Below are 24974 nucleotides of genomic sequence, written 5' to 3'. Positions count from 1 at the left end.
GGAGGTGATCAGCTGTTTAACGTGAGGTAATAGCAGTATTTTGCAAAGATACTCAGTTGTTTCCTCCAGCATCGTCGTCCTGTTATCCACGTGAAGGGCATCAAGCTGCCTACAAAATTTATGCTGTGGCTTCATGTACCTGTCCGCCATCAAAAGAAAAGAACTGCAAACAGAAACGTGCACATCGAGCACTGTCAGGGACGCAGATACTAGTTGAATTTTATGTGCACGCTCAGCACTTAGTTGTTGATCGGGAGTTTAACATGAGTTTCCTCTTTCGCCGCCGTCACCAAGTCGTTTTCTGAGCAGTAAAAGACAAGAAAAACTTGAAGATCTGTGTGCATAGAGCGCAGGCATGAAACCGCACTTCGTTAAAACATTGGCCATCAACCTGAAAGACGCCCACGCATTTTCTTAAATCAACGCTGTCTGATTTGCTGGAAGCCGCTGGTTCTCAAGCAGCAAAACGATTCAAAGCCGCCATCGGGCCACTAAATTCATGTGTTTGGCATGAGACGGCATCAAGAAGCATTTTTATTTTTGTCTCATCGTGAATACAACTGCGCTGTTGGCAATCTCCAAGTCACATTTTCACTGCACTCTGCCGTCGACCTGCGTATAATACCATTGCCGCCATCACCTGCAAACCCTGCAAAAGAAAAAGCGATTTTGAACTCTGTGGCTGCCGACAGTTTCTTAAGAATTCGCACAGGTAATATCCCGCCTTTTATTTGTTTCACGACTTCATGGTTGTTCTCGATTTAATATGCAAAGGCTGGCTGTATCGTAATCCAGGGTTAAGCTTTTTCCTCCCGCGGACCTGCAACGATTTCACGTCTTGATATAGTGTGTGGGCTTCATAGCGTAGGTTTGATAAAGTTTAAAAATCGATTTTTCCTTTCTTTGGTTTAGGTCTAATTACGTATTCGATCTTTTTTTTTTTTTTTTTTAGTTTTAGTTTGTATATGCGTTATAGATTGTAGCTTTAATTTCAAATTTAATTTTTTAGTTTTGTGATAGTTTTTTTTAGTTACGTATTTCATTTTTTTTAGATTTTAATTCTTTTAGAATAGTTTCATTTCTTTTAATTGTAATTTCAAAAAAGATCAAAAAAAAATATATATATATATGTTTTAGGTTTTGTTTTAATTAGACTTTATTTTGTTTATTTAGATTTGATTTATGTGTTAGTTTTATATTTTAAATTTAGATTTTAAATTAGATTTTTGATTTGCTATGAAAAATAAAAAATAAAAAGATTCATTTTATTTCTTTAGATTTTAGATTTAGTTTTAATTTTTAGCTAAGTTCTCATTTATAATTTTTTAGATTTTAGTTTAACTTAGATTAATTTTAGTTCAAGTTTTCTTTAGATTTATTTGATAAATTTTTTTAGATTTTATTTAAAAATAAAAAAAATAAAAAAAATAAAAATAAAAATCGAAAAAATATAAAAATTTTGTGATTCAGTTATTTTCGGGAATTGTCATGCTGAGATCTAAATTTTTCAAGCCGAGATGTGAAATTGATATCTAGTTAATGGTTTATGATTCGTGGTGGTTTAAAGCATTCATCTTTCTAAATTTTCAGTTGCCAGATATCGTTTTGAGCATTATGATTTAGCTGATGACAAATGATTGCTGTTCACGGTTAACGTTTTTATCTCATTTAACAAGTAATCATTTCATTAAAAAATCTCCACAAGGCACTGGTCTGCTAAATTAACCAAATCCATCGAGCCCTTTTTATATCGTATCTCGTGTTTCCCAACCAACTGGTCGACAGTTGGCCTCATCATCTCACAGGGACTACCCCCCTTAGCCGCGGGAAACAGGCTTAAACGGAGGGATCGGGGATCAGAGTGACAGCCCCCGGTCTGAGCGTTGTCGTGTCAATCTGCGCGACAACATTTTTTGGCGCCGTTGCCGGGGACACTTTGTTCTCGGTGTTTCAAACGACAATCATTCATCTTCTCATCTTTCTCATCTCTCAGTTGGGCTGGCAGATTCAATATTTTGGCATCTTTTTATCACATATCAGCAGCGCCTCTTGGGTTTGTTTCCTGTTTGGGTGGCGACTCCACTTTCTCATTTTTCCCAGACAAGAAGCTTTCCTCATATCTGCTTGTGGTTACTTTTTGGATCTTAGAATCAGATTCATTGTTCAAGTGGCGACTCCACTTCTTTCATCTTTTGATTTTCTTGAGCAAAGATCTAGTTCTATCATCCCTTATTGTTCATCATGGATTATTCATTTAAACCATGTCGTTTTACTCACCGTCTCCATGATTTTCCGGAGGAGGCCCTTCCTGAATTGCCTATTTTTTCAGATGGTGATCCAATCGCTGCTAAAAGGCATATTGACTTGTTTATCCGCTTCATGATCATATATTGCAGACCCCCTCAGTTTCATCATGGTGATATCAAAATGCGTCTATTTGTCCTTTCTTTAGAAGATGATGCTTTGAATTGGTTTAACAATTTTCCTAAGGATTCTTTCTCTTCTTTGGCTGATATTATCAATGCTTTTGAAGATAAATATGGTTATCCAAACAGCTTGCCTTCTTCCTCTAAAATTGTGCAACAGAATGTAAGTAATTTGATAGGAGGTCTAGCTGAAAGATCCCAGGACGATTCTTCATGTCAAAATGTGTCATCCACCGAAAATATTGCAGATCAAGTTCATGATAGTGAAAAATCAGGGACAAATGACAATGAAAAAGAAGAGCAAAAGCAAGTTATACGAGATCTAATGATGCTGGTAAGAAATATGGAAATCAATCAAACTAATTATGTCAATGATGTGAAAACTTTATGCACTCACCTGGAGAAACGTAATAGAGAGATTGAAGTCACGCAAAACCAGCATGCTAAGGAAATTGAGGCCATAAAAACTAATTATGAAATAGAAATTAGAATCATGCAAAGCAGGTTGTCGATCTTAGAGGAAAATATGGTGACCATGAAAGCTGATCATGATAGGGAAATTGACTCTATGCAAAACAAGCTATTAACCATGGATGAGGAAATGACCATCATGACGTTCAACCATAATAATCAAGTGGCTGACATGCAAGCGAACCATAAAGAAGAAATAAATTTTATACAGCATTGCTTGATGAACATAAAGGAAAAGAATGTTAAAGTAATAAAAGACATGCAAGAACACCATGCCAGACAAATCAGTGATATAAAGGTTCAACATTCTAGTCAGATGGATGCCATTAGAATACAAGTTCAAAGGTTTCAGCAATTGGAAGATGAGAGAAACCAGCAAACATCAACAGATCAGGAGCCTTCTCATTTGCTGCAACAAGATTCATCTTATTATTGGGAGGTTGTTGATTCGATTGAAAGACGGCTGATTGAGGGTAATCCAGACAGACTTAAGAATGATAGAGATCAGATGCAAGATGAAGAAAGACATAGCATGCATATCTTACATACTTCATCTGATAGCTTTGAAACAGAAAGTACCAGGTCATCAGTAATTCAACCTGCCAGAAAGAAAAAGCGTAAGAGAAAGAAGATGAGACGAAGATTTGATACATCAGACGGCCGTGAGCAGCTTGATTTTCGGATAGGAAAAAGTCCTACCATATGCAAAATTGGACATGGCACATCCGACAAGCAGCCCACAGATTTGCCTGAAAGCAGGCAAATGCTCAGTATGCACTATATTGAACACATCTGATGCCGTAGGGCATCCTTTGTATCGTATTTCTAACTCTACTCCTTGTCTTTTCAGCATTTCATTTCTGTTTTTAGGATTAGATTTACTTTTCATGTTATTAGTTAGTTAATAAATGAAGAGCTTTTATCTTTCCTGTGCTTAATGTATATGATGATTTTGGACGGACGCTACTTATATTTTGTTGTGTGTTGCATGGATGCAGATTCTGGATTCTCACATTCCTACAGAGCAGCAACGTGTCCCCAAGTAGAGCCAGATGTTGACCACTACTGGTCAACTGCCCATGCAGTGCGCCCCGTTTTTCTTGACAGAAAGAAGCAGCACCTGATCAGCATGTCCGTGCCATCCTGCCATCATCAGCAGCTTGATCATTTTTGTTGTAAACCCAGTCTGCATGTATAAGTTGTAAATAATCTAAGCAGATCAGAGTCATGTTTGTAAAGTTGCCTAGGTGGACCTAGCTTTCTAATGATGATCTGCGTCCCGGGAGGTTTTTTGTCTCACCGATCCACGGATCGGCAGAGTTTTCCTTCAAACCTGACCCCAAAGCCGGGATGGATTTCGTCATCAGAACTTTAGGAGAGTCTTATATGTCAATCTGCTAGATTATAGTTGTGTCGCAGAACTGGGTGTTCTATAGGGTCTTAGGGGGTCATTTCAGATCATCTGATCTGTGAGTCTGTACTGAAAGCTCTCTTGTAAACTGATTTCTGATTAATAAAAAGACTTTGGGGTTCAAACTGGCTGGTGTTACTCTCTGGAATTGCTGTGAGGTGTTTGCTTTTCTGCATATTTCAGTTTTCAACAGTTAAAATAGCTGATTTTTTTCAGAGCATTGTGAGTACAGGTATCTTGCTCACGTGCTAGGGTTTGAATGTTGTAGGGTTTCTGAAATAATGGCAGGTATCTCCATTATTTCTTGAAATCTGGCAGCATTTCTTGCCCTCTTTGCTGATGTCTGCTTGAGGTGTGCAGGAAACCTTTAGGTGCAGGGTATTTGTGGGCGTTTGGGGAAGTTCTGGGCTGAACCAGCCGACTCCCACAGGCTGTTCTGTGCAGAGCCCAGCTGATTGTGCCCTGGGTTAATCCTTTTTTTAAAGTTTATTTCATGATTTACATTGAGAAATTTTCTTTCTGTTCACAGTGAAGTTCAAAAATTTCTGATATATTGAAAACATTTCTGTTATTATTGTCAAATCTGGCATTTCAGGGGCCACAATTTGTAAATTAACCAGCTGTCTTAGGGTTTCAAATTTTCTGTTCTAGGGTTCCATTTTTAGTTTTACTTGTTTCAGGTTTTATTAGGGTTTTGTTTTCTTTTGTGTCTGCAGGAGCAGGGTTTCCCTTCAAGGGTTTCTGAGGGAGAAAGACGGAAAGTTTTGTTATCAGGTTGCCAGATTTCAGTCATTATTACTTGCACAGGACAGCAAGGGCACAAATACGTGTTGATATTCTCTCTGTGACAGGGAGGTGATCAGCTGTTTAACGTGAGGTAATAGCAGTATTTTGCAAAGATACTCAGTTGTTTCCTCCAGCATCGTCGTCCTGTTATCCACGTGAAGGGCATCAAGCTGCCTACAAAATTTATGCTGTGGCTTCATGTACCTGTCCGCCATCAAAAGAAAAGAACTGCAAACAGAAACGTGCACATCGAGCACTGTCAGGGACGCAGATACTAGTCGAATTTTATGTGCACGCTCAGCACTTAGTTGTTGATCGGGAGTTTAACATGAGTTTCCTCTTTCGCCGCCGTCACCAAGTCGTTTTCTGAGCAGTAAAAGACAAGAAAAACTTGAAGATCTGTGTGCATAGAGCGCAGGCATGAAACCGCACTTCGTTAAAACGTTGGCCATCAACCTGAAAGACGCCCACGCATTTTCTTAAATCAACGCTGTCTGATTTGCTGGAAGCCGCTGGTTCTCAAGCAGCAAAACGATTCAAAGCCGCCATCGGGCCACTAAATTCATGTGTTTGGCATGAGACGGCATCAAGAAGCATTTTTATTTTTGTCTCATCGTGAATACAACTGCGCTGTTGGCAATCTCCAAGTCACATTTTCACTGCACTCTGCCGTCGACCTGCGTATAATACCATTGCCGCCATCACCTGCAAACCCTGCAAAAGCAAAAGCGATTTTGAACTCTGTGGCTGCCGACAGTTTCTTAAGAATTCGCACAGGTAATATCCCGCCTTTTATTTGTTTCACGACTTCATGGTTGTTCTCGATTTAATATGCAAAGGCTGGCTGTATCGTAATCCAGGGTTAAGCTTTTTCCTCCCGCGGACCTGCAACGATTTCACGTCTTGATATAGTGTGTGGGCTTCATAGCGTAGGTTTGATAAAGTTTAAAAATCGATTTTTCCTTTCTTTTGTTTAGGTCTAATTACGTATTCGATCTTTTTTTTAGTTTTAGTTTGTATATGCGTTATAGATTGTAGCTTTAATTTCAAATTTAATTTTTTAGTTTTGTGATAGTTTTTTTTAGTTACGTATTTCATTTTTTTTAGATTTTAATTCTTTTAGAATAGTTTCATTTCTTTTAATTGTAATTTCAAAAAAGATCAAAAAAAAAAAAAATATATATGTTTTAGGTTTTGTTTTAATTAGACTTTATTTTGTTTATTTAGATTTGATTTATGTGTTAGTTTTATATTTTAAATTTAGATTTTAAATTAGATTTTTGATTTGCTATGAAAAATAAAAAATAAAAAGATTCATTTTATTTCTTTAGATTTTAGATTTAGTTTTAATTTTTAGCTAAGTTCTCATTTATAATTTTTTAGATTTTAGTTTAACTTAGATTAATTTTAGTTCAAGTTTTCTTTAGATTTATTTGATAAATTTTTTTAGATTTTATTTAAAAATAAAAAAAATAAAAAAAAAAAATCGAAAAAATATAAAAATTTTGTGATTCAGTTATTTTCGGGAATTGTCATGCTGAGATCTAAATTTTTCAAGCCGAGATGTGAAATTGATATTTAGTTAATGGTTTATGATTCGTGGTGGTTTAAAGCATTCATCTTTCTAAATTTTCAGTTGCCAGATATCGTTTTGAGCATTATGATTTAGCTGATGACAAATGATTGCTGTTCACGGTTAACGTTTTTATCTCATTTAACAAGTAATCATTTCATTAAAAAATCTCCACAAGGCACTGGTCTGCTAAATTAACCAAATCCATCGAGCCCTTTTTATATCGTATCTCGTGTTTCCCAACCAACTGGTCGACAGTTGGCCTCATCATCTCACAGGGACTACCCCCCTTAGCCGCGGGAAACAGGCTTAAACGGAGGGATCGGGGATCAGAGTGACAGCCCCCGGTCTGAGCGTTGTCGTGTCAATCTGCGCGACAACAATGCCCATTCTTGTAAAGGAATGTACCCAAGTTCTCTTTGACCAGGAATTTGCCCAAGCTCCCTCCTAATTAGGGACTTGTCAGAGCTCCCTTTTAACTAGGGATTCTCCTTTTCATCAACAACTTCTTCTTCGTGGGTCCTTCAACTGCTTGATCACTTTCTTTCCTTGATGTCATGAAATTCAGTTGAGCTTCTTCCTTGTAGGGCATCAACTATCGATCACTTCTTAGTTTGTCATGTCATTCCTTTCTTCATGGAAAGTGGCCTTCTTGATACATGTCTGGAACTTTCGTCATATAGCTACTTCTTTCTCATCATGCTTCTTTCTGGAATTTTCATCCACCACATGAATGCTAGTTGTACTTGCACTTACAATTCTTGTTCTAGTAGCCCTGCATGACTTCATCCAGATATTACTCAAGAATTCAAAAATTAAATCAAATAGTACCTTATGAGATGGCTTTCCATCATGACATCTTGTTGGCTTGAATTATCAGCATCCTGCATTTTTACATCTCCAAGGTCTTTCCAAGTGTCAAGGGTCCTTTGATGTTTTTCTTCCTTTGTCAGAGTTCTTGTGCCTTCTTTCGGGAGATGCCTTCAACAAATATGTCGGATGATGATTCCTAGTGACCATGGTGTCCTTTCATCTCTGATCTCTTTTCCCATATGCTTCTTCATAGGTTGCTTAGTCAGCCACCTCATACTCCTTATGAGGACATTTCTCATGTTGACCTTTATTGGTGTGTGAATCATGCCTTCGAGCATATTATTAATGAAAGAGATCTTCCTTATTCTTGACCATGCCTTTTAGAGCTATTCCCCATGCTCATTAATACATATGATGACATGTCTTTTAAACTGAAAACAAAGATGCATACATACCTCATCTTAGTTCTTTCCTTGATCATCTCAACTTCCTTTGATAGCTTCCAGGATTGAGATTGCCTCAATTCTCTTTGTTTTGCTACATCTTTCCTTGCATTCATATCATCCTTTCTTGAATCCCATAAGTGGAATTCCTATCGAGACATCTTCTTTTCCTGAAAGTCATGAACCTTCTATTGAAGATTCCACCAGAGGATCCTAGTAGTCCTCATCCTGTAGATGCTCCTTCTTGTTGATAATAGTGGCCTTCTAAGATTTGATCATGATCATTCCTTTTTCAATTCATGAGGTCATTCAATAGCTACATCCTTCCTACATGAATATCTTTATCTGAGCTTCTACATAATGCTCCTTTATTCTTGAAGATGCCATTCTCATAAGTCATGCATTCTATCCTATAGCTACATGCTCCTATGCTACCCAAAACTTTAAAAGGAACTTATGTGAAGAAGTTGATCTCAATCATAGTAGAGATCCGGAGGAGCTTCCTTCTTTTGCTTCTTATCTTCTTCTTTCACTTCTTGGGTAATGTGAGCTTCTTCTCGCTTCCTCTTGTTGTTGTCCTTCTTGAATTTGGGACAATCCCTCTTATAGTGGCCATACTCTTGACAGCCAAAGCATTGGACTTTTGACATATCTCTTTTACCTCTTCTCTGTGGACCAAACTTGCCAAATTGCCCTTTTCTCTTAGTCATGGCAGAAAATGCTTGTTCTTTTGATCCTACATCATCCTTGGTTTTGAGTCTAGTCTCCTTGATTTTGCATAGAGACCAAAGTTCATTCAACGGGGTTGCTTCCTTCTTGGCATATATGCTTGATGTGAAGTTGCCCCATTCCTCAGGTAGTGCATTGAGCACAACAATTGTCATTTCTTTGTCAAACATAACTTCTCCTAGTTCTTGTAGTTGATCTCTCATCTCAGAGATCTTCATAAAGTAGGGAGCTATTCCCTCTTCCTTGGATATCTCTGTCTTATACAATTCATGCCATAATGATATCACTTCTCCAGCTGTGCTAACTAAGAATAGCTCCACCAATTTATCATATATTTCCTTCGATATTTCATGTTTGGAAACATAAGGAATGTGCCAGTCCTTGATGGATTCTATCAGAACCCTTTGAGCCCTTGTTTCATCCTTATTGTGCTTTGCAAGGGCTTGAGTTTTTTCTTTACCAGGAACAGTGACATTTCCTTTGACATAGTCCAGAAGTTCATTCTCTTGGAGAAGTAGATCAATCCTCTTTTTCCATGCAAGGAAATTAGTAGTCCCAACCAATTTGTTGCTTTCCTTACAAAAAGACATTTTGATATGATCAGAAGAGGACATAAAGATACTTACTTGAAAGTGTTGATGATAAAGAGATCTTGCTAGATCTGCTTCTTGAAGATTTCATGATTTGTCTTCTTGGTTCTTGGAGTTCTTCAAGATGCTTCCTTCAAGGTGCTTTGAGAGAGATCTACTTGGTGGTGAAGACTTCTTAGTATGTGAATCTAGCGATCTTCAATGATGAGGCTTGATTTGAAGAGCTTTTCCCTTTTACAGATGATGAATCTTGATGTAAACTCTTCTTTGAATGGATCGTCTTGTAGGGGCCCTTATATGAAAGGCTCGTCTTCTTTCTTTGTAGCTCTTCTTGATGGATCTAGAAGAGGAGATGAAAAACCTCCTTATCTTGATGTATTTGAAACCCTAGCTTGTAGATCTGATGCTTCACTTTCGAATTTGTTCTTGAGATGCCCTTCCTTGATGTGTCACCTTAGCTCTGATACCATGTTGAAGAATCTATGGCATCTATGTTATAGTGAGATTCTTCTGACGATGATAACAATTTGTGAAGTATTTTTACTTTTCTTGTTAACATTATCTTCTTCTTCTTATTATTATTGTATGTTCTCTAACTTCATCAAACAGTTACCAAAAACACAAGATGTTGGCTCTCATCCAGGGCAAAACCTCTCTCTCCTAGAGAGGAAAACCCTTCTTCAAATTTCTCTTATTGAAGCTTCAATTGACAAATGCCAAACCCTAGACCCTTGACAAGAAGATCCTCCAAGCACAAGTCAAGCCTTTTTCCTTTGATCCGAGATCACTTCCTTTTGCAGCACTTTGTCCTCCTTCTGGCACTTCGTCTTCCTTCTTCCGGCACTTCGTCCTCTCACTATGTTCTTCTTCCGGCAACTGATAGCAGCCCTAGTTATGCTTGCCTTAGAAGAGATATTTCTCTTTGTTCCTTTGTAGACTTTCTCACTTAGGAAGAGGACCTTATACTTTATCCAATCAAGCTCTTTCTTTTGATATAGTTGCAGATCTGATGTGGCAGCAGTGTGGCCCTAATTCTTCGCACGTGTGAGAGGATTTCTTCACGAAATGGTGCTTGACTCCTTCTCTTTCCTTCGCTTGAGTAGTCTCCTTCTTCGCTTGAGTAAGAGGCCTAATAGGCACTCTTTCCTAGCCCAACCAATTCTCTTTGTATGACTGCAATAGGAGGGCTGTTATGACAGCAGAGAGAGCCTCCCTTCGCACGTGTGACTATAATAGGCCTTAAGACGACCCTATAAAACTCGGTTTTCTTCCTTCCTTCTTCGCTGCACTAGAGACACCTTCTTCATCCTTCTTATACCCTTTACCCGTCTTTTTTCTTCGCTGATTTCAGAGATGAGATGATGGTACTTTTGTGAGGTCGTATGGACCTTTATATAGGAGTCTGCCCCTCTTATTAGGCCGACTTGAGGCTGACTTGATCTCTATAATTCGGATTGCTTCCTTTTGTGATGCCGACATATGGAGGAGACTTGTGACTTTGCTTGGAGGTATTTCTTGGACTCTAATATATAAATATACATGGCGTAGCATGCCCTTAAGGGTCTTCAATATTTCTTTTGACTCTTTGACTACCCTATAGCACTTTGACATGTGCTAGACCTATGCAATGAGCAAGAAACTCATTTCTATAATTTACAAAAATAATATTTCTTTTCTTTTACAAGTACAAAGATCAAAATTACATTTATGAAGACTGAACCTAGTTACACTTTCTTCAACAAAAACCATATTTGAAGTTTTAGATTTTGTATTTTAAAAAAATTTATAGAATGTCAACAATCAAATAAATGGAATATAAAATAAATATAATAGTAGATTCAAAAGTATGTAATTCATTTAAAATAGATTGCGTATTGTTAAGGGAGTAATCGAAACTATATTAAAGACATTAATTATACATTACTGTCAACAGAATAAACACAATTATGTGCGCTCACCTTAAAAACCTGAGCTCCAATGTAACTTTCAAGCATACGGATAATAGAAGCTCCCTTTTTGTAGCTTATAGCATCAAAAATTTCATTAAGTTCACGAGCATGACCCACCTCCACCTAATTTAGTCAAACAAAATAAGAATAAGAATCAAAATTATTTCACCATCCCATTTTAATTAAAGTAATTCCTCAATCAATCTTGAAACAATAGATAGTATCTTATATATTGTTTGAAGAAAGTAGATGTAATTAGCCTCAATTAGAATAGAAAAATAAAGAAAACCTATATAGAGAATACAATCCACATCATTGCAAGGTGATAACTTCTAAAAATGTACTAAGAATTTCATGAAATCAAATGCAATGAAAATGTAAGTACATAGATCAAATGTAAAATAAACAATTTGTCTCTACGAATATAGGTGAATTCTGTGATTATACAAATTGTAAAACGATGAAGCAATCCAAACCAAAAAAAGGAACCACCACTAACTCTTTTCAAAATACGTGTAAATAATCATGTAAATATCAATACATTTAATTAATTAAAAAATGATTAAGTTACAACCACAAAATGTCTCTACTTATTTCATATAACTTATCAATTGATTTCCAGAAAGATGAAATTATGAATACAAGATATAAAGTTGTATAGAGAGTGTAGTATGCGAAATGTCAACACTCAAAAGTATTATAGAAAATGATGTCTCATTAGAGAGACAGTCACTCATGTACAGCCAATTAACATTAGCTGAAGACCAATTTAAACTTAATTATCACTTTACATGACTAAATTTTATTTATTGTTATGACATATGACTCTAATTCTAACACCTACCAAATACAACAATATGATCATTAGCAAATACTAACTCTATCACCCTCAAATGGTTATATCAGAAACACAAATTTGTACTAATAAACTACAAATTTATCTGCCCCAATCTTATTGAAGATGTTTGTCACTGGCCCATGACTTTTGTAATGATGCAATTTGAGGCCCTAGCTCTTGATCAACCATTTTATATTATGATGGTGAAAATCAACATGCTAAAAGTTCTCCATTTACTTGGCCACAACCTCACACCTTGATGTTTTCTGTAAACATCACAGATTGCAATCCAATAAATAGATTTTGATTTTGCCAAAAAGTGAGAGAGAAAATTAAATATATGACAAGTAACCAACCTGTTTGATGCAAGATACACCTAGCCATGAACCACCTTTTTACCATTGACACGTTAGTTGGATGAGATTCAATGTAACTTCAACCATTTTTAATCCAATAAGAAGAGAGATATACCAAAGTCTAAAAGCTTAAATGCCCATACCCTTGATGGCAAGAAAATTGACAATGGAAACAACACTAGATACAGCACCTGTATATCTATCATAGCTGCATTCTACAAATAAATCCTTGCCACATCCTAAAACTTGTACATGTTACAACCCACAAGTGATGAGGAACAAATAGACTGGAGTGATCCTCCTTTTATAGGAGGCCTATCACATCCATTAATCCAACTAAAAGCCCTATAACAAGTTTGATTTTGAGTAGACACAAAGTAAATGGGTTATAAGCCAACCCAATATGTCAACAAAAAAAAAATGTGCCACTATTTGCCCACACATGTGTGCTGTAATCCCTATCTAAACATGATCTCATGCCCTTTTAGGGATAATAAGGCTCCAAAAGTGGGCTAGATGCATCTCCAACAATTATGATCAACAATCAATTGAGGGATCCTCAAATCAAGCCTCAAAACATCTCCATGTGTTCAAAATCCAACTCTAGGTGTCCTGCATCATCTTAATGGGTGCCATCTAGACAATGTGGTGCACTCTCTCTCTAGCATTGGGGCTCCATAAGGCAATACAAGCCTTCCCTAATCATCCTAGGGATGACCATCATCATCTGGGCTTTGGATTTAGGCATGTCCATCAATTAGCGTCAAGGCCATGCTAGGGGCATGCTAGGTCCACTAGGTACATTGTCAAGAATCCTCAATGCTAAGCAAAGTGAGCTCAACATTTTGGCATCTGAGCATGCTCTGGGGTGTCAATCAACTATTGGGTTCATCAAAGTGTCCAACACTTTACTATGGAAAGAATATGTTGCATCTGCAAGGTCATCATGCTCTTTGGAAGTGTAGTACGACCTGGGCATCATGAGGAGTATCAGTGGAATAAGGTCCCCTCAAGGCCTTAGCTGCTATTTGCAAAACCACCTGGAAAAACCATCTCAAAATCAAGTGAAAGCTACCACTCATTAGAGACAATAACCATAAATGCATCAAAATGGACCATGCTTATGTTGATTTTGGATAGCATCGGATGTGCTCTAGCATCGAAATATTGTGAAGGGGCTAGAACACATGAGATCTCCAAGACCCAGAAATCGTTTGGAGAAATTTCAATCGGATGAGGAGTTATTAAAATGATCAATATTTTTAATGGGTTCCTAAGTCTAAACTTAGGAAAATAAAAAAATTAATGGGTATTAATAAAAATATGGGTGAGAAACTTCTAAGTGACGAGAATCAAGTCTGTTTTAATCTTAGCCATTGATTAGGGACTTAATCTCGGCCATTGATTCATCAACAGGAAAAGTATAACAGGAGGCTGGAGGGTCAATTGGAGAGACACCATTTTTTATCAGTCAATTCGATTTTTCTGGGGCGTGGTTTGCTAAGAAAATCAATCAGGGGATCTGAGTTGCAGCAGAAGGGCAGGGATAGTTGGGATTGGAGGATCTTCTCCGGAACCCCGAATACTCAGCAGAGAGAGGCAGAGATACACCGGAGGAGGCAGTGCAGACCAAGGGAGGCTAACGCTGGGCCAGGAGGGCCCACGCATTGCTTGACGCAGTGCCAGTGCAGGGGAAGAGATGCCCTCCTGCAAAAGTCTGAATTCAGTCGGGGACCAGCAGGATCAGCCAAGAAGGTTGATGACAGAGCTCCAGGAGGTAGCATAGAGCTCATGCAGAGTCTTAGAGTGCTCCACGCAAGCCCACACAGCTACTGCGAAGGGGCAGCAAAGTTGTAGCCGGGGATAGTAGTCTAGTTGTCGGATCAGAGGGATTTTGTCGGGTGAATTGAGGTAATCTCACGTAGGTTCCTGCCAGTATATTTTATCTCTATAATTGGATAACCGAGAGGGCATCCAGAGTTGTATTCAAAACTATTGCTCAATAATAGAAAACCCTCAGAGTTGCTGCACCGTTTTCCTACAATGGGTTTTTCCGTGGACATTTGTCCAAAAATAACGGCGTCCCTTGTGTGTTTGTCTCGTATCTATTTCAGTTTATGATCTATATGACAGTGTAGTCTGCAATAGTGTTTTTCATCAGTGTTTAAATAATTAAATAACTTGTTGAATGTAAAAACAAATAGGAGATGATAAACCAATGATTGCAGTAGGATTTCTGATGTGTAGATTCAGAATTTTTCACATGGTATCAGAGGGTTGCAGATCATAGGACATTGAAGACATCAGCCAGGATATCCAGTGATTTTGCTGAAGAGAAGTAGCTTTCCCAAGTGCAAATGTTGTTTCAAAGGCAGAAGAGTAGTTGGAGTAACGCAGAGCCAAAAGCAGTGCCTGCATCAGCATTTCGAGCCTATAGAGGGTGACGCAGTGCCCGAGAGGAGCTCATGCAGTGACTGCGTCAGCTCTCTGGGCCAGCGCAGAGCCTGAGAGGCTCAAATCAATCAATTTTAGAGGTTGGAGGAGCACAGCAGATTCGATCAGTGGAGGTGGTGGGATGCTGTTGTTGTTGGTGCAGAACAGTGTTTGTGGAGACAAAGTCGAGGTAGAGGGAGTCATTGCCTTGACAGATTTCTAGCCAAAGAAATCTAGATCCGGGTTACCATAGCAAAGGAGGATTGGAGAGGAGTGATTCGACATTTGGCCGGAGGATTTCCGTGAAGGAAATCAGGACTCAGAGGGAGTCTAGAGAATCTTGTTCCTTAGAAGATTTCTAGTGCCGAAGAAATCCAGATCCGAGTCTTGCTGGATTAACAACATGAGAAGGAGAAGAGAACCAGTCCTATATCTGTTGAGCAAAGTTGGCAGTCAATGGACTAAGGGATCAGGACAGATTGGATGGAGCATCCAATTTTGTCATCTGGAAGGCCAGGATCTTGGTAGTCCTAGACAAGAATCGCATCAAGGAGTATGCCTTAAAGGTAGTTGTTGTTTTGGTCGACACTGATCCGCTGAAGAAGTATGAGGAGGCCCAGGTGAAGGCTAAATGCATAATACTAGACGGGGTCAAAGATCATGTGGTCCCACACATTGTTGAGAAGGAAAGAGCAAGGGAGATGTGGGAGACGTTGACCACCTTGTTCCAGGGGAGTTCCATTCAACGGAAGATGCTATTGGAGAATCAGCTCAGACAGTACCAGATGCAGAAGGGAGAAGAGATCGATCCCTTCCTTCTCAGGTTGCAAGGGATTCGACACCAGCTCACTTCCGTGGGGTCTACACTAGACCCTGAGTTCATGGTCAAGATCGCCCTGAATGAAGTGACTGAAGACTGGGAGACATTTGTCCAGAGTATCTTGGGCAAAGCTTCTCTCCCCAGTTGGGAGGAAATGTGGGCAGCTCTTTGACAAGAAGAGATCAGGAGGCTAACCAAGGTATGAAGTAGCAACAGAGGAGCCTAGGTCAAGAAGGAGGAGGAGGAGGATGCAACTCTCACATCATCGGGACAACATGGGAAGCAGAAAAGGAATAAAAAGCATATATCCAAGGTCAGATGCTTCAGGTGTGGTGAACTAGGACATTTCACCACTTAGTGCCCCTGGAAGAAGGGCAAGGAAGAGGTTTCTGACTCAAAGGCTGCTCCAGCAAAAGCTAACAAGGAGGATGATGACAAGGATTGTGCCATGAGTGCTCATGCACCTCTAGAGAAGAGGTGGGGCAACATAGATATGTAGTCGGGAGGACTACACAAGGGCGGGATCCTTGAGGTGCCCAAACTCTTGGATCACATACAGCTACGGGAGCTCTTAATGACAGTACCAAAATGACGGGAGTCAGTTGGTGCAAGGGATGATGGAGCAACAGTGGCAGAGCTAGAGTGCCAGAGTCTAAAGCAGCACAGTGGAAGTTGCAATAGTGCGAGAGGCACAGCGCAGATTGCAGCAGCGCAGTAGCAGCAAACAGTCAGCACAAATTAGCAGCAGAGGTAGCTTCACCATCACGAGGCATCCATACTGACCAGCATGTCATTTTTTGGGTGAAGTTTCAGTTACTTACTTCTTAGTAACTGAGTTGCAGTGAAACAGTTAGCAGTGGCAGTGCTATGGGCAGCATGATGCAGCATTTTGAAAGGGAGCTGCAGTACAGATGTAGCAGTGATAGTGGCAGAGTCATGGGCAGCAATACAGGATGCAGCAATGCAGTGGATGAAGGGAAGTAGGCAAAGCATCATCAGCACAGAGGACCGATGCAGTGGATCAGGGTAATACTTCTATTGAGAAGTATTGCTAGAGCACATTCCTTGCTAAGGGGGAGTGTTGATTTTGGGAAGCATCGGATGTGCTCTAGCTCTGAAATTTTGTGGAGGGGCTAGATCACATGAGAACTCCAAGACCCATAAATCTTTTGCAGAAATTCCACCCGAATGAGGAATTATTAAAATGATTAATATTTTTAATGGGTCCCTACGTCTAAACTTAGGAAAATAAAAATATTAATGGATATTAATAAAAATATGGGTGAGAAACTTCTAAGTGACGAGGATCAAGTTTGTTTTTCTTAGCTGTTGATTAGGGACTTAATCAAGGTCGTTGATTCATCAACAAGAAAAGTATAAGAGGAGGCTTGAGTGTCAGTTGGAGAGACACCATTTTTTACTAGTCAATTCGATTTTTTTGGGGTGTGGTTTGCTGAGAAAATCGATCGGGTGAGTTGGGTTACAGTAGAGGAGCAGGGATAGTTGGGGTTGGACGATCTTCTTCGGGACCCCGAATACTCAGCAGAGAGAGGCAGAGATACACCAGAGGAGGCAACGCATACCAAGGCAGGCTGACGCTGGGCTAGGAGGGCCCACATATTGCTTGACGTAGTGCTAGTGCAAGGGAAGAGATGTCCTCCTGCAGAAGTCTGAATTTTGCCAGGGAGCAATAGGATCAGCCGAGAAGGCTGATGTCAGAGCTCCAAGAGGCAGAGGAGGCAGCATAGAGTTGATGTAGAGTCTCAGAGTACTCCACACAGGCCCACGCAGCTACTGCGAAGGGGCAGCGTAGTTGTAGTTGGGGATAGTCAGTCCAGTTGCCGAATCGGAGGGATTTTGTCAGGTGAAGTGAGGTAATCTCACTTAGGTTCCTGCCAGTATATTTTATCTCTGTAACTGGATAGCCGAGAGGGTATCTAGACTTGTATTCAGAACTATTGCTTAATAATAGAAAACCCTTAGAGCTGTTGCATCAGTTTTCCTGAATTGGGTTTTTCCGGGGATGTTTGTCCAAAAATAACGGTGTCCCTTGTGGGTTTATCTCGTATCTATTTCAATTTATGATCTGTATGACAGTGTCCTCTGCAATAGTGTTTTTCATTGGTGTTTAAATAATTAAATAACTTTTTGAATGTAAAAACAAGTAGGAGATGATAAACTAGTGATTGCAGTAGGATTTCTGATGTGTAGATTCAAAAATTTTCACATGGTATCAGAAGGTTACAGATCATAGGACACTGAAGACATAAGCCAGGAGATCTAGTGAATTTGCTGCAGAGAAGCAGTTGTCCCAAGTGGCAGTGTTGTTTCAGAGGCAGAGGAGCAACTGAAGGAGTGATGCAGAGCTAGAGAAGTGACGCAGAGGCTCACGCAGTCCCTGCGTCATTATTTCGAGCTTGTAGAGGGTGACGCAGTACCCGAGAGGAGCTCACGGAGTGACTGCGTCAGCTCTCTGGGTCGGCGCATAGCCTGAGAGGCTCAGATCAATCAGTTGTCAGGGCTAGAGGAGCAGAGCAGATTCAATTAGTGGAGGTGGTGGGTCACTATTGTTGTTGGTGCAGAACAGTGTCTATGGAGATAAAAACAAGGTAGAGGGAGTCATTGCCTTGACAGATTTCTAGCCAAATAAATCTATATCCGGGTTGCAGCAACAAAGGAGGATTGGAGAGGAGTGATTCGACATTTCGCCGAAGGATTTCTGTGAAGTAAATCGGGACTCAAAGCGAGTCTAGAGTAGCTTGTTCCTTAGAGGATTACTAGCGCCGAAGAAATCCAGATCCGAGTCTTGCTGCATTAAAAGTAGGAGAGGGAGAAGAGAACCAATCCTATATTTGTTGAGCAAAGATGGCAGTCAATGGACTAAGGGATTAGGACAAATTGGATGGAGCATCCAATTTTGTCATCTGGAAGGCCAGGATCCTGGTAGTCCTAGACAAGAATCGCATCAAGGACTATGCCTTGAAGGTAGTTGTTGTTCCGGTCGACGCTGATCCGTTGAAGAAGTACGAGGAGGCCTAGGTGAAGGCTAAATGCATGATTCTAGATGGGGTCAAAGATCATGTGGTCCCACACATTGCTGAGAAGGAAACAGCAAGGGAGATGTGGGAGATGCTTACCACCTTGTACCAAGGGACTTCCGTTCAACGGAAGATGCTATTGGAGAATCAACTGAGATAGTACTAGATGCAGAAAAGAGAAGAGATCTATCCCTTCTCAGATTGCAAGGGATTTGAGACCAGCGGACTTCCGTGGGGTTTTCACCAGATCTTGAGTTCATGGTCAGGACTGTCCTGAATGCAGTCACCAAAGACTGGGAGACATTTGTCCAAAGCGTCTTGGGGAGGGCTTCTCTCCCTAGTTGGGAGGAAATGTGGGAGCCTCTTCGACAGGAAGAGATCAGGAGGTTGACCAAGGCAGGAAGTAGCGGCAGAGGAGCCCGGGTCAAGAAGGGAGAGGAGGAGGATGTAGTGTTGTGAACATCACGATCGGGATTAAATCGACGAGGGGAAAAATTCGGAAAAAATTGTAAAAATCGGGAAAAAATCGGTAAAAATCGGCAAAACATCGGCAACATTAAAAAAAATAAAATAAAAAATCATTTTTTTCACATTTTTAAGTATCTAAAGCATCCACGGTTTTTTGACGATTTTTATGATTTTTGGTGATTTTTACGATTTTATCGCAATTTTTACAATTTTTTTTCGTGATTTTTCACAATTTTTTGGCGATTTTTTCATTTTGAAAAATCGCCAATTAAATAGGCCGATTAAATCGCCATGACTAAAAAATCGTGATTTCTGTAACACTGAGAGGATGCAACTCTTACATCATTGGTACAGCATGGGAAGCAGTAAAGGAAAAAAAAGATATATCCAAGGACAGATGCTTTAGGTGTGGTGAGCTAGAACATTTCGCCACTCAGTGCCCCCGGAAGAAGGGTAAGGAAGAGGCTTCTAACTCGAAGGCTACTCCAGCAAAAGCTGACAAGGAGAATGATGACGAGGATTGTGCCATGAGTTCTCATGCACCTCTAGAGAAGAGATGGGGTGACATAGAGTTGTAGTCAGGAGGACTACACAAGGGCAGGATCCTTGATGTGCCTAAACTCTTGGATCACATACAGCTACGGAAGCCCTTAATGACAGTGGCAGAATGACGGGATTCAGTTGGTGCAAGTGATGATGGAGCAACAGTGGCAAAGCTAGAGTACTAGAATCTGAAGTAGCGCAATGGAGGTTGTAGCAGTGCAAGAGGTAGAGAGCAGATTGTAGCAGCGCAGTAGCAGCAAAGGGTCAACACAGATTAGCAATAGAGGTAGCTTCACCATCACAAGGCATTTATTCTGACCAACATGTCATTTTTTGGGTGAAATTTCAGTTACTTACTTCTCAGAAACCGAGTTGCAGTGCAGCAGTCAGCACTGGTAGTGCTATGGGCAGCATGATGCAGCATTTTGAGAGGGAGTTGTAGTACAGATGTAGCAGTGACAGTGGCAAAGTCATGGGCAGCAGTACAAGATGTAGCAGTGCAGTGGATGAAGGGCAGCAGGCCAAGCATCAGCAGCATAGAGGACCGATGCAGTGCATCAATGTAATACTTCTATTGAGAAGTATTGCTAGAGCACATTCCTTGCTAAGAGGGAGTGGTGGGGCTAGAACACATGAGATCTCCAAGACCCAGAAATCATTTGGATAAATTCCACCCGGATGAGGAGTTATTAAAATGATTAATATTTTTAATGGGTTCCTAAGTCTAAACTAAGGAAAATAAAAATATTAATGGGTATTAATAAAAATATGGGTGATAAACTTCTAAGAGACGAGGATCAAGTCTGTTTTAATCTTAGCCATTGATTAGGGATTTAATCTCGGTCGTTGATTCATTAACAGGAAAAGTATAAGAGGAGGCTTGACGGTCAGTTGGAGAGACACCATTTTTTATCAGTCAGTTCGATTTTTCTGGGGCGTGGTTTGCTGAGAAAATTGATCAGGTGATCTGAGTTGCAGCAAAGGGGAAGGGATAGTTGGGGTTGGAGGATCTTCTGCGGGACTCCGAATACTCAGCAGAGAGAGGCAGAGATACACCAGAGGAGGCAGTGCAGACCAAGGGAGGCTAACACTAGTCCAAGAGGGCCCACTCATTGCTTGACGCAGTGCCAGCGTTGGGGAAGAGCTGCCCTCCTACGGAAGTCTGAATTCAGCTAGGGAGTAGTAGAATCAGCCAAGAAGGCTGACGTCAAAGCTCCAGGAGGCAGAGGACGCAACATAGAGCTGACGCGGATTCTTAGAGTGCTCCACGCAGGCCCACGCAACTACTACAAAGGGGCAACACAGTTATAGCCAGGGATAGTGTTAGGATTCCAAGAAACTCTCCTAGGTTGTAGCTCAGAGATGCCTGGTAACATATAAATTCAACTTATTGTTGCAAATGGATGAATGGAAAGAATGATGCTTGTCCAAGCCAGATAACCACTTCTATTTTGTTTCACTCCAGACATGCGTGAACACCCCCAAATTACAAGGCTTTAGACCACCAACTACTCACAATTTAAGGATTGGGTGAATATGGAAAATACTGACCACACCAACAGATGCACAGGACCATGTGATGGCCGACTGCAACCAGTAAAGAAGCCTACAAATCTAATCTCCTAATACATGGACAGGATGACAGCGCTCTAGCACTAGGTGAAGAGAAACCTGAATCACTTATGCAATGATACATACAAGTCTTTAACACAGAGATAGGATGACAGCTACTCTAATGTTAAACATCAAGAGTTCAAGCATACAACATATCAGGCACAGCTTAGAACAAAAGAAGAATGGAAAGTGAGCAATTAACAGCAAAAGAAGCTTGTATTAGCTGAAAATGAAGACGAGACGCTACAAGTGTCAAAATAGTTACAGTCTCCAGAAGTCGAACCTTACATCAGAACATCAACCATCCACCTTGATTACATCTTGTTTTTGGGTATATATAGAGTTTCATTGCAAAGGCACTTGGCCGTTTAGGTATGGAGAGGTCATAATTGACCACCAACTGCATTTAACTGTCTGATGGAGTTTCTGAGTGCGTTTTCTTGCTTCAGTGGGTGAATTTGATCTTTTTAGGTGCTCTACTGTCCTCTCAGCCAGCTGGAGTGTGTGTATCAATGAAGTTCCATAACTGCTAAATGCAGTTACATGCTCACGCTCTGTCCTTTTTCTCTTCGGCCATACTGTCTGTTAAATGTGGTTGTTGAGGAGCAACTGCAACTGGTACTGGTAGGCCGGTCACCTTCGTCCTTCGGGCACATGGAACAATCAAGGGACGTGCACTGCATGGCGAGTGGACGATTCGAAAGGGGGAGAAAGATCGGTCGTCGGATCGGAAGAATAGACGGCGAAGATGGCTTGGCGGGGAATATCGGAAGAAGCGGGAGGGGGATGAACATGGGCTGTTGGATCTCAGGCAGACAGATCCAACGGTGATCGGGTGGCGAAAGCGCGAGACAGTTATCGAGCGGGAACGGAGGATTAAGCGGTAAGCGGTATCGATCACACCGCCTTTGGGCGTTAGGCAGTAAAAGGGTGAGGGCGCGCGATCCCATTCAGCGCGTGACATGTAGCGGCAGAAGAGAGAGAAAAACCGCTCTCCATCGCGCGCTAACGTCCCATCGCTTTGTGGGCGCAAAATGTGTGAAGTCCATCTGATCTTGGCGGAGCTGATCGGACGGTGGAGAGACGATCAGGCAAGTCTCTTTATCGGGCACGACGAGAGTCGTTGGATCAGCGGGCGGAAATCAATGGCGGAGGTTACAGGCAATGATTTCATAAGGGCGCAAAGTCATATGAGTGCGGTTTTATGGGTTTTTGGCTTTAGCGCTCAGTGCTGGCAACCAAAGGGGTTTTGTTGGGTTTTAGAAGAAAAACAGAGGAAATGGGGGTAACGGAGGATAAGCGGAGTGAGAGAAACAAGGGAAAATGACCACCACGAGCCTCCTTTAAGCATCACCAAGCAGACTAGGCTCATTTCTGACCTTCAGAAATCAAAGATATGTAGCAGAGCTAACACTGGCTCTTTCTAGGGATGAGATCCTCCCTGTGAGGTCTCAAGAACTGCAGACCATTGCCTTTCCTGTGAAAACCAGATTAGCAAAATTTCCTAGTGTTCCGTTGGGCATGGAGTCTAATTGTGCCTACGATAAAACTGATAAAACAACATATTTACAACTTTTAAGGCTTGAAGATTTTACACAACATAAATTTTCAAAAATCGCCCATTAACTGGGCCATCAAAAACTGCCTCTCCTTCCATACTTTGCAGCATGAAAGTATTGTTCCCTTGGATCTGAGTGATGACAAAAGGTCCCATCCACATGGCATCAAACTTCCCATGGTTGCCTTTCTTCTCTTTCAGTGCGTCCCACTTAAGAACCAAGTCTCCAACCTGAAAATTGTCTGTCTTTGCCTTCCTGTCAAAGGCTTCCTTGATTCTTCCCAAATGTGCTGCAGATTTTTCAACCAGCTGTTCTCTGATTTGATGCACTTCTGCCAAATCACATATTCTTTTTGCCATATCATCTTCCTCATTCTGCTCTTTTTGCAAGAACTCTACCACAGGGAGGGTTAACTGAATTGGGAATACAGCCTCAGTGCCATATACCAGCTTGAATGGAGAATTCCTTGTGGATTTCTTGGTGGTCATTCTGTTAGCCCACAGTGCATACTTGAGCTTAGAATCCCAATTCTTTTTGTTGTCTTCCAACAGCTTTTTAGTTATCCTTATCAGGCTCTTGTTGGAAGATTCTGCTAGACCATTGCCATGAGGGTAGTACGAGGTGGAATGAACTAGCTTAATGCCCATTGAGTCACACATGTCCACCAACTCTTTTGCCCTGAAGGTTGTTGCATTGTCTGTAACTAGTTTATGTGGACAGCCGAACCTGGTGAAGATATTCTCTGTCAAGAACTTCATGACCACATGATGATCAACCTTTCTTGTAGGGATGGCCTCAATCCACTTGGTGAAGTAATCAGTGGCTACTACGATCCATCTGTGCTGGCCATTGGAATGTGGATTGATTTCTCCAATGAAATCCAAACCCCACTACTGAAAAGGGCCACTGGCATATATTGGCTTCAAAGGCAAGGACTTCAACTGCTGCTTTCCCTCAAACCTCTGGCACCTGTCACAAGATTTAACAAATGAAAAGACATCAGAAAACAAGGTGGGCCAATAATACCCAGCTCTGAGGATCTTGTGGGCTGTGGTTTTCCAGTAGTGATGTCCTCCACAGATGCTGGAATGAAACTGATGCATGACTTCTATGGATTGTTCATTGTCCAGACACCTCAGAAGGATTCCAGATGGGTCCCTCCAATAGAGCAGGCCTTCATGAATGCAGTACTTGGCTGCCCTAAGCTTGATGGTTCTGGCTTGGCTTGCACTTAGGCCTGGAGGCACTTCTAGCTTCAGCAAAAATTGAACTATTGTGGAATACCATTCACAAGAAGCTAGGTTTCCTGCCACTGACTGGCTCTGCCCTGACTCAGCTATTTCTTCTGTCTTTTCGTCTTCTAAAATTGTGCTTATGAGATTTATGTCTAGCATCCTGCAATTCTCTTCAGCCATCAGTTTGGCAAGACCCTGACCTCTGACTAGCTTGGTGGGCTTCAATTCTATGTTGAATTCAATTAGCTTTGCAATCCATTTGGCCCTTCTTCCATCAACATCTGGCTGCGTTAGGACATCTTTAACTGAAGCAGATGGCACATCTGCAATTTCCTTGGAGTGCAGAATGTATATTCTGAAAGCTTTCAGGGATTTGATAAGAGTATAGGCTTGTTTTCTATAATGTCATACTTCAGTTCAGCATCCCTTAAGGTTTTGCTAAAGAATGCCACTGGATGATCTGAACCTTCATCATCTTTCTATAACAGAACTGTTGCAAGGGTGTCATTTGAGGAAAATGAAAATATATGGAACTCCTTGCTATAATTCAGGCTGGTCAAAGTAGGAGCTTCCATAATGGCTCTCTTGATGGATTCAAAAGATCTTCTTGCTTCCTCAGTCCATTTGATTTCTGACCCCTTTTTCAACATGGAGGTGATGTGTTTTACAAGTTCTGCAAAATTTGGAATAAACCTCCTTACAAAATTTATCTTGCCTAGAAAGGATTGGATATCCTTCTTTGATCTTGGGACAGACAAGGTTTGTATTGCTCTCACTCTTTCTGGGTCAATTTTGACACCTGCAGCAGAGACAATGTGTCCTAACAGCTTGCCCTCTTCTAAAGCAAACTGTGACTTTTTAGGATTGACTGATATCCCA

At 40.7% G+C, this 24974-nt stretch overlaps 1 protein-coding gene across 3 annotated transcripts in view; it reads right to left on the bottom strand.

Moving 5' to 3' along the window:
- LOC149144270 (aminopeptidase M1-like) overlaps positions 1–24974 on the bottom strand; it is a 311113-nt gene that overhangs the window by 116576 nt on the left and 169563 nt on the right. For all 3 annotated transcript variants that reach the window (XM_089453313.1, XM_089453314.1, XM_089453312.1), the window contains one exon: positions 11201–11314. In XM_089453313.1, coding sequence (XP_089309439.1) covers positions 11201–11314 — 114 coding nt within the window. The remainder of the gene's footprint in view (positions 1–11200; positions 11315–24974) is intronic.

This window comes from Pinus tabuliformis, chromosome X (genome assembly GCF_031772625.1).
Source record: "Pinus tabuliformis cultivar Carrire ecotype Pingquan chromosome X, CPIR1, whole genome shotgun sequence".
NCBI classification, from domain to species: domain Eukaryota; kingdom Viridiplantae; phylum Streptophyta; class Pinopsida; order Pinales; family Pinaceae; genus Pinus; species Pinus tabuliformis.
The sequence above is the reverse complement of the archived record's forward strand: the minus strand, read 5'-3'. Positions and strand labels throughout refer to the sequence as shown.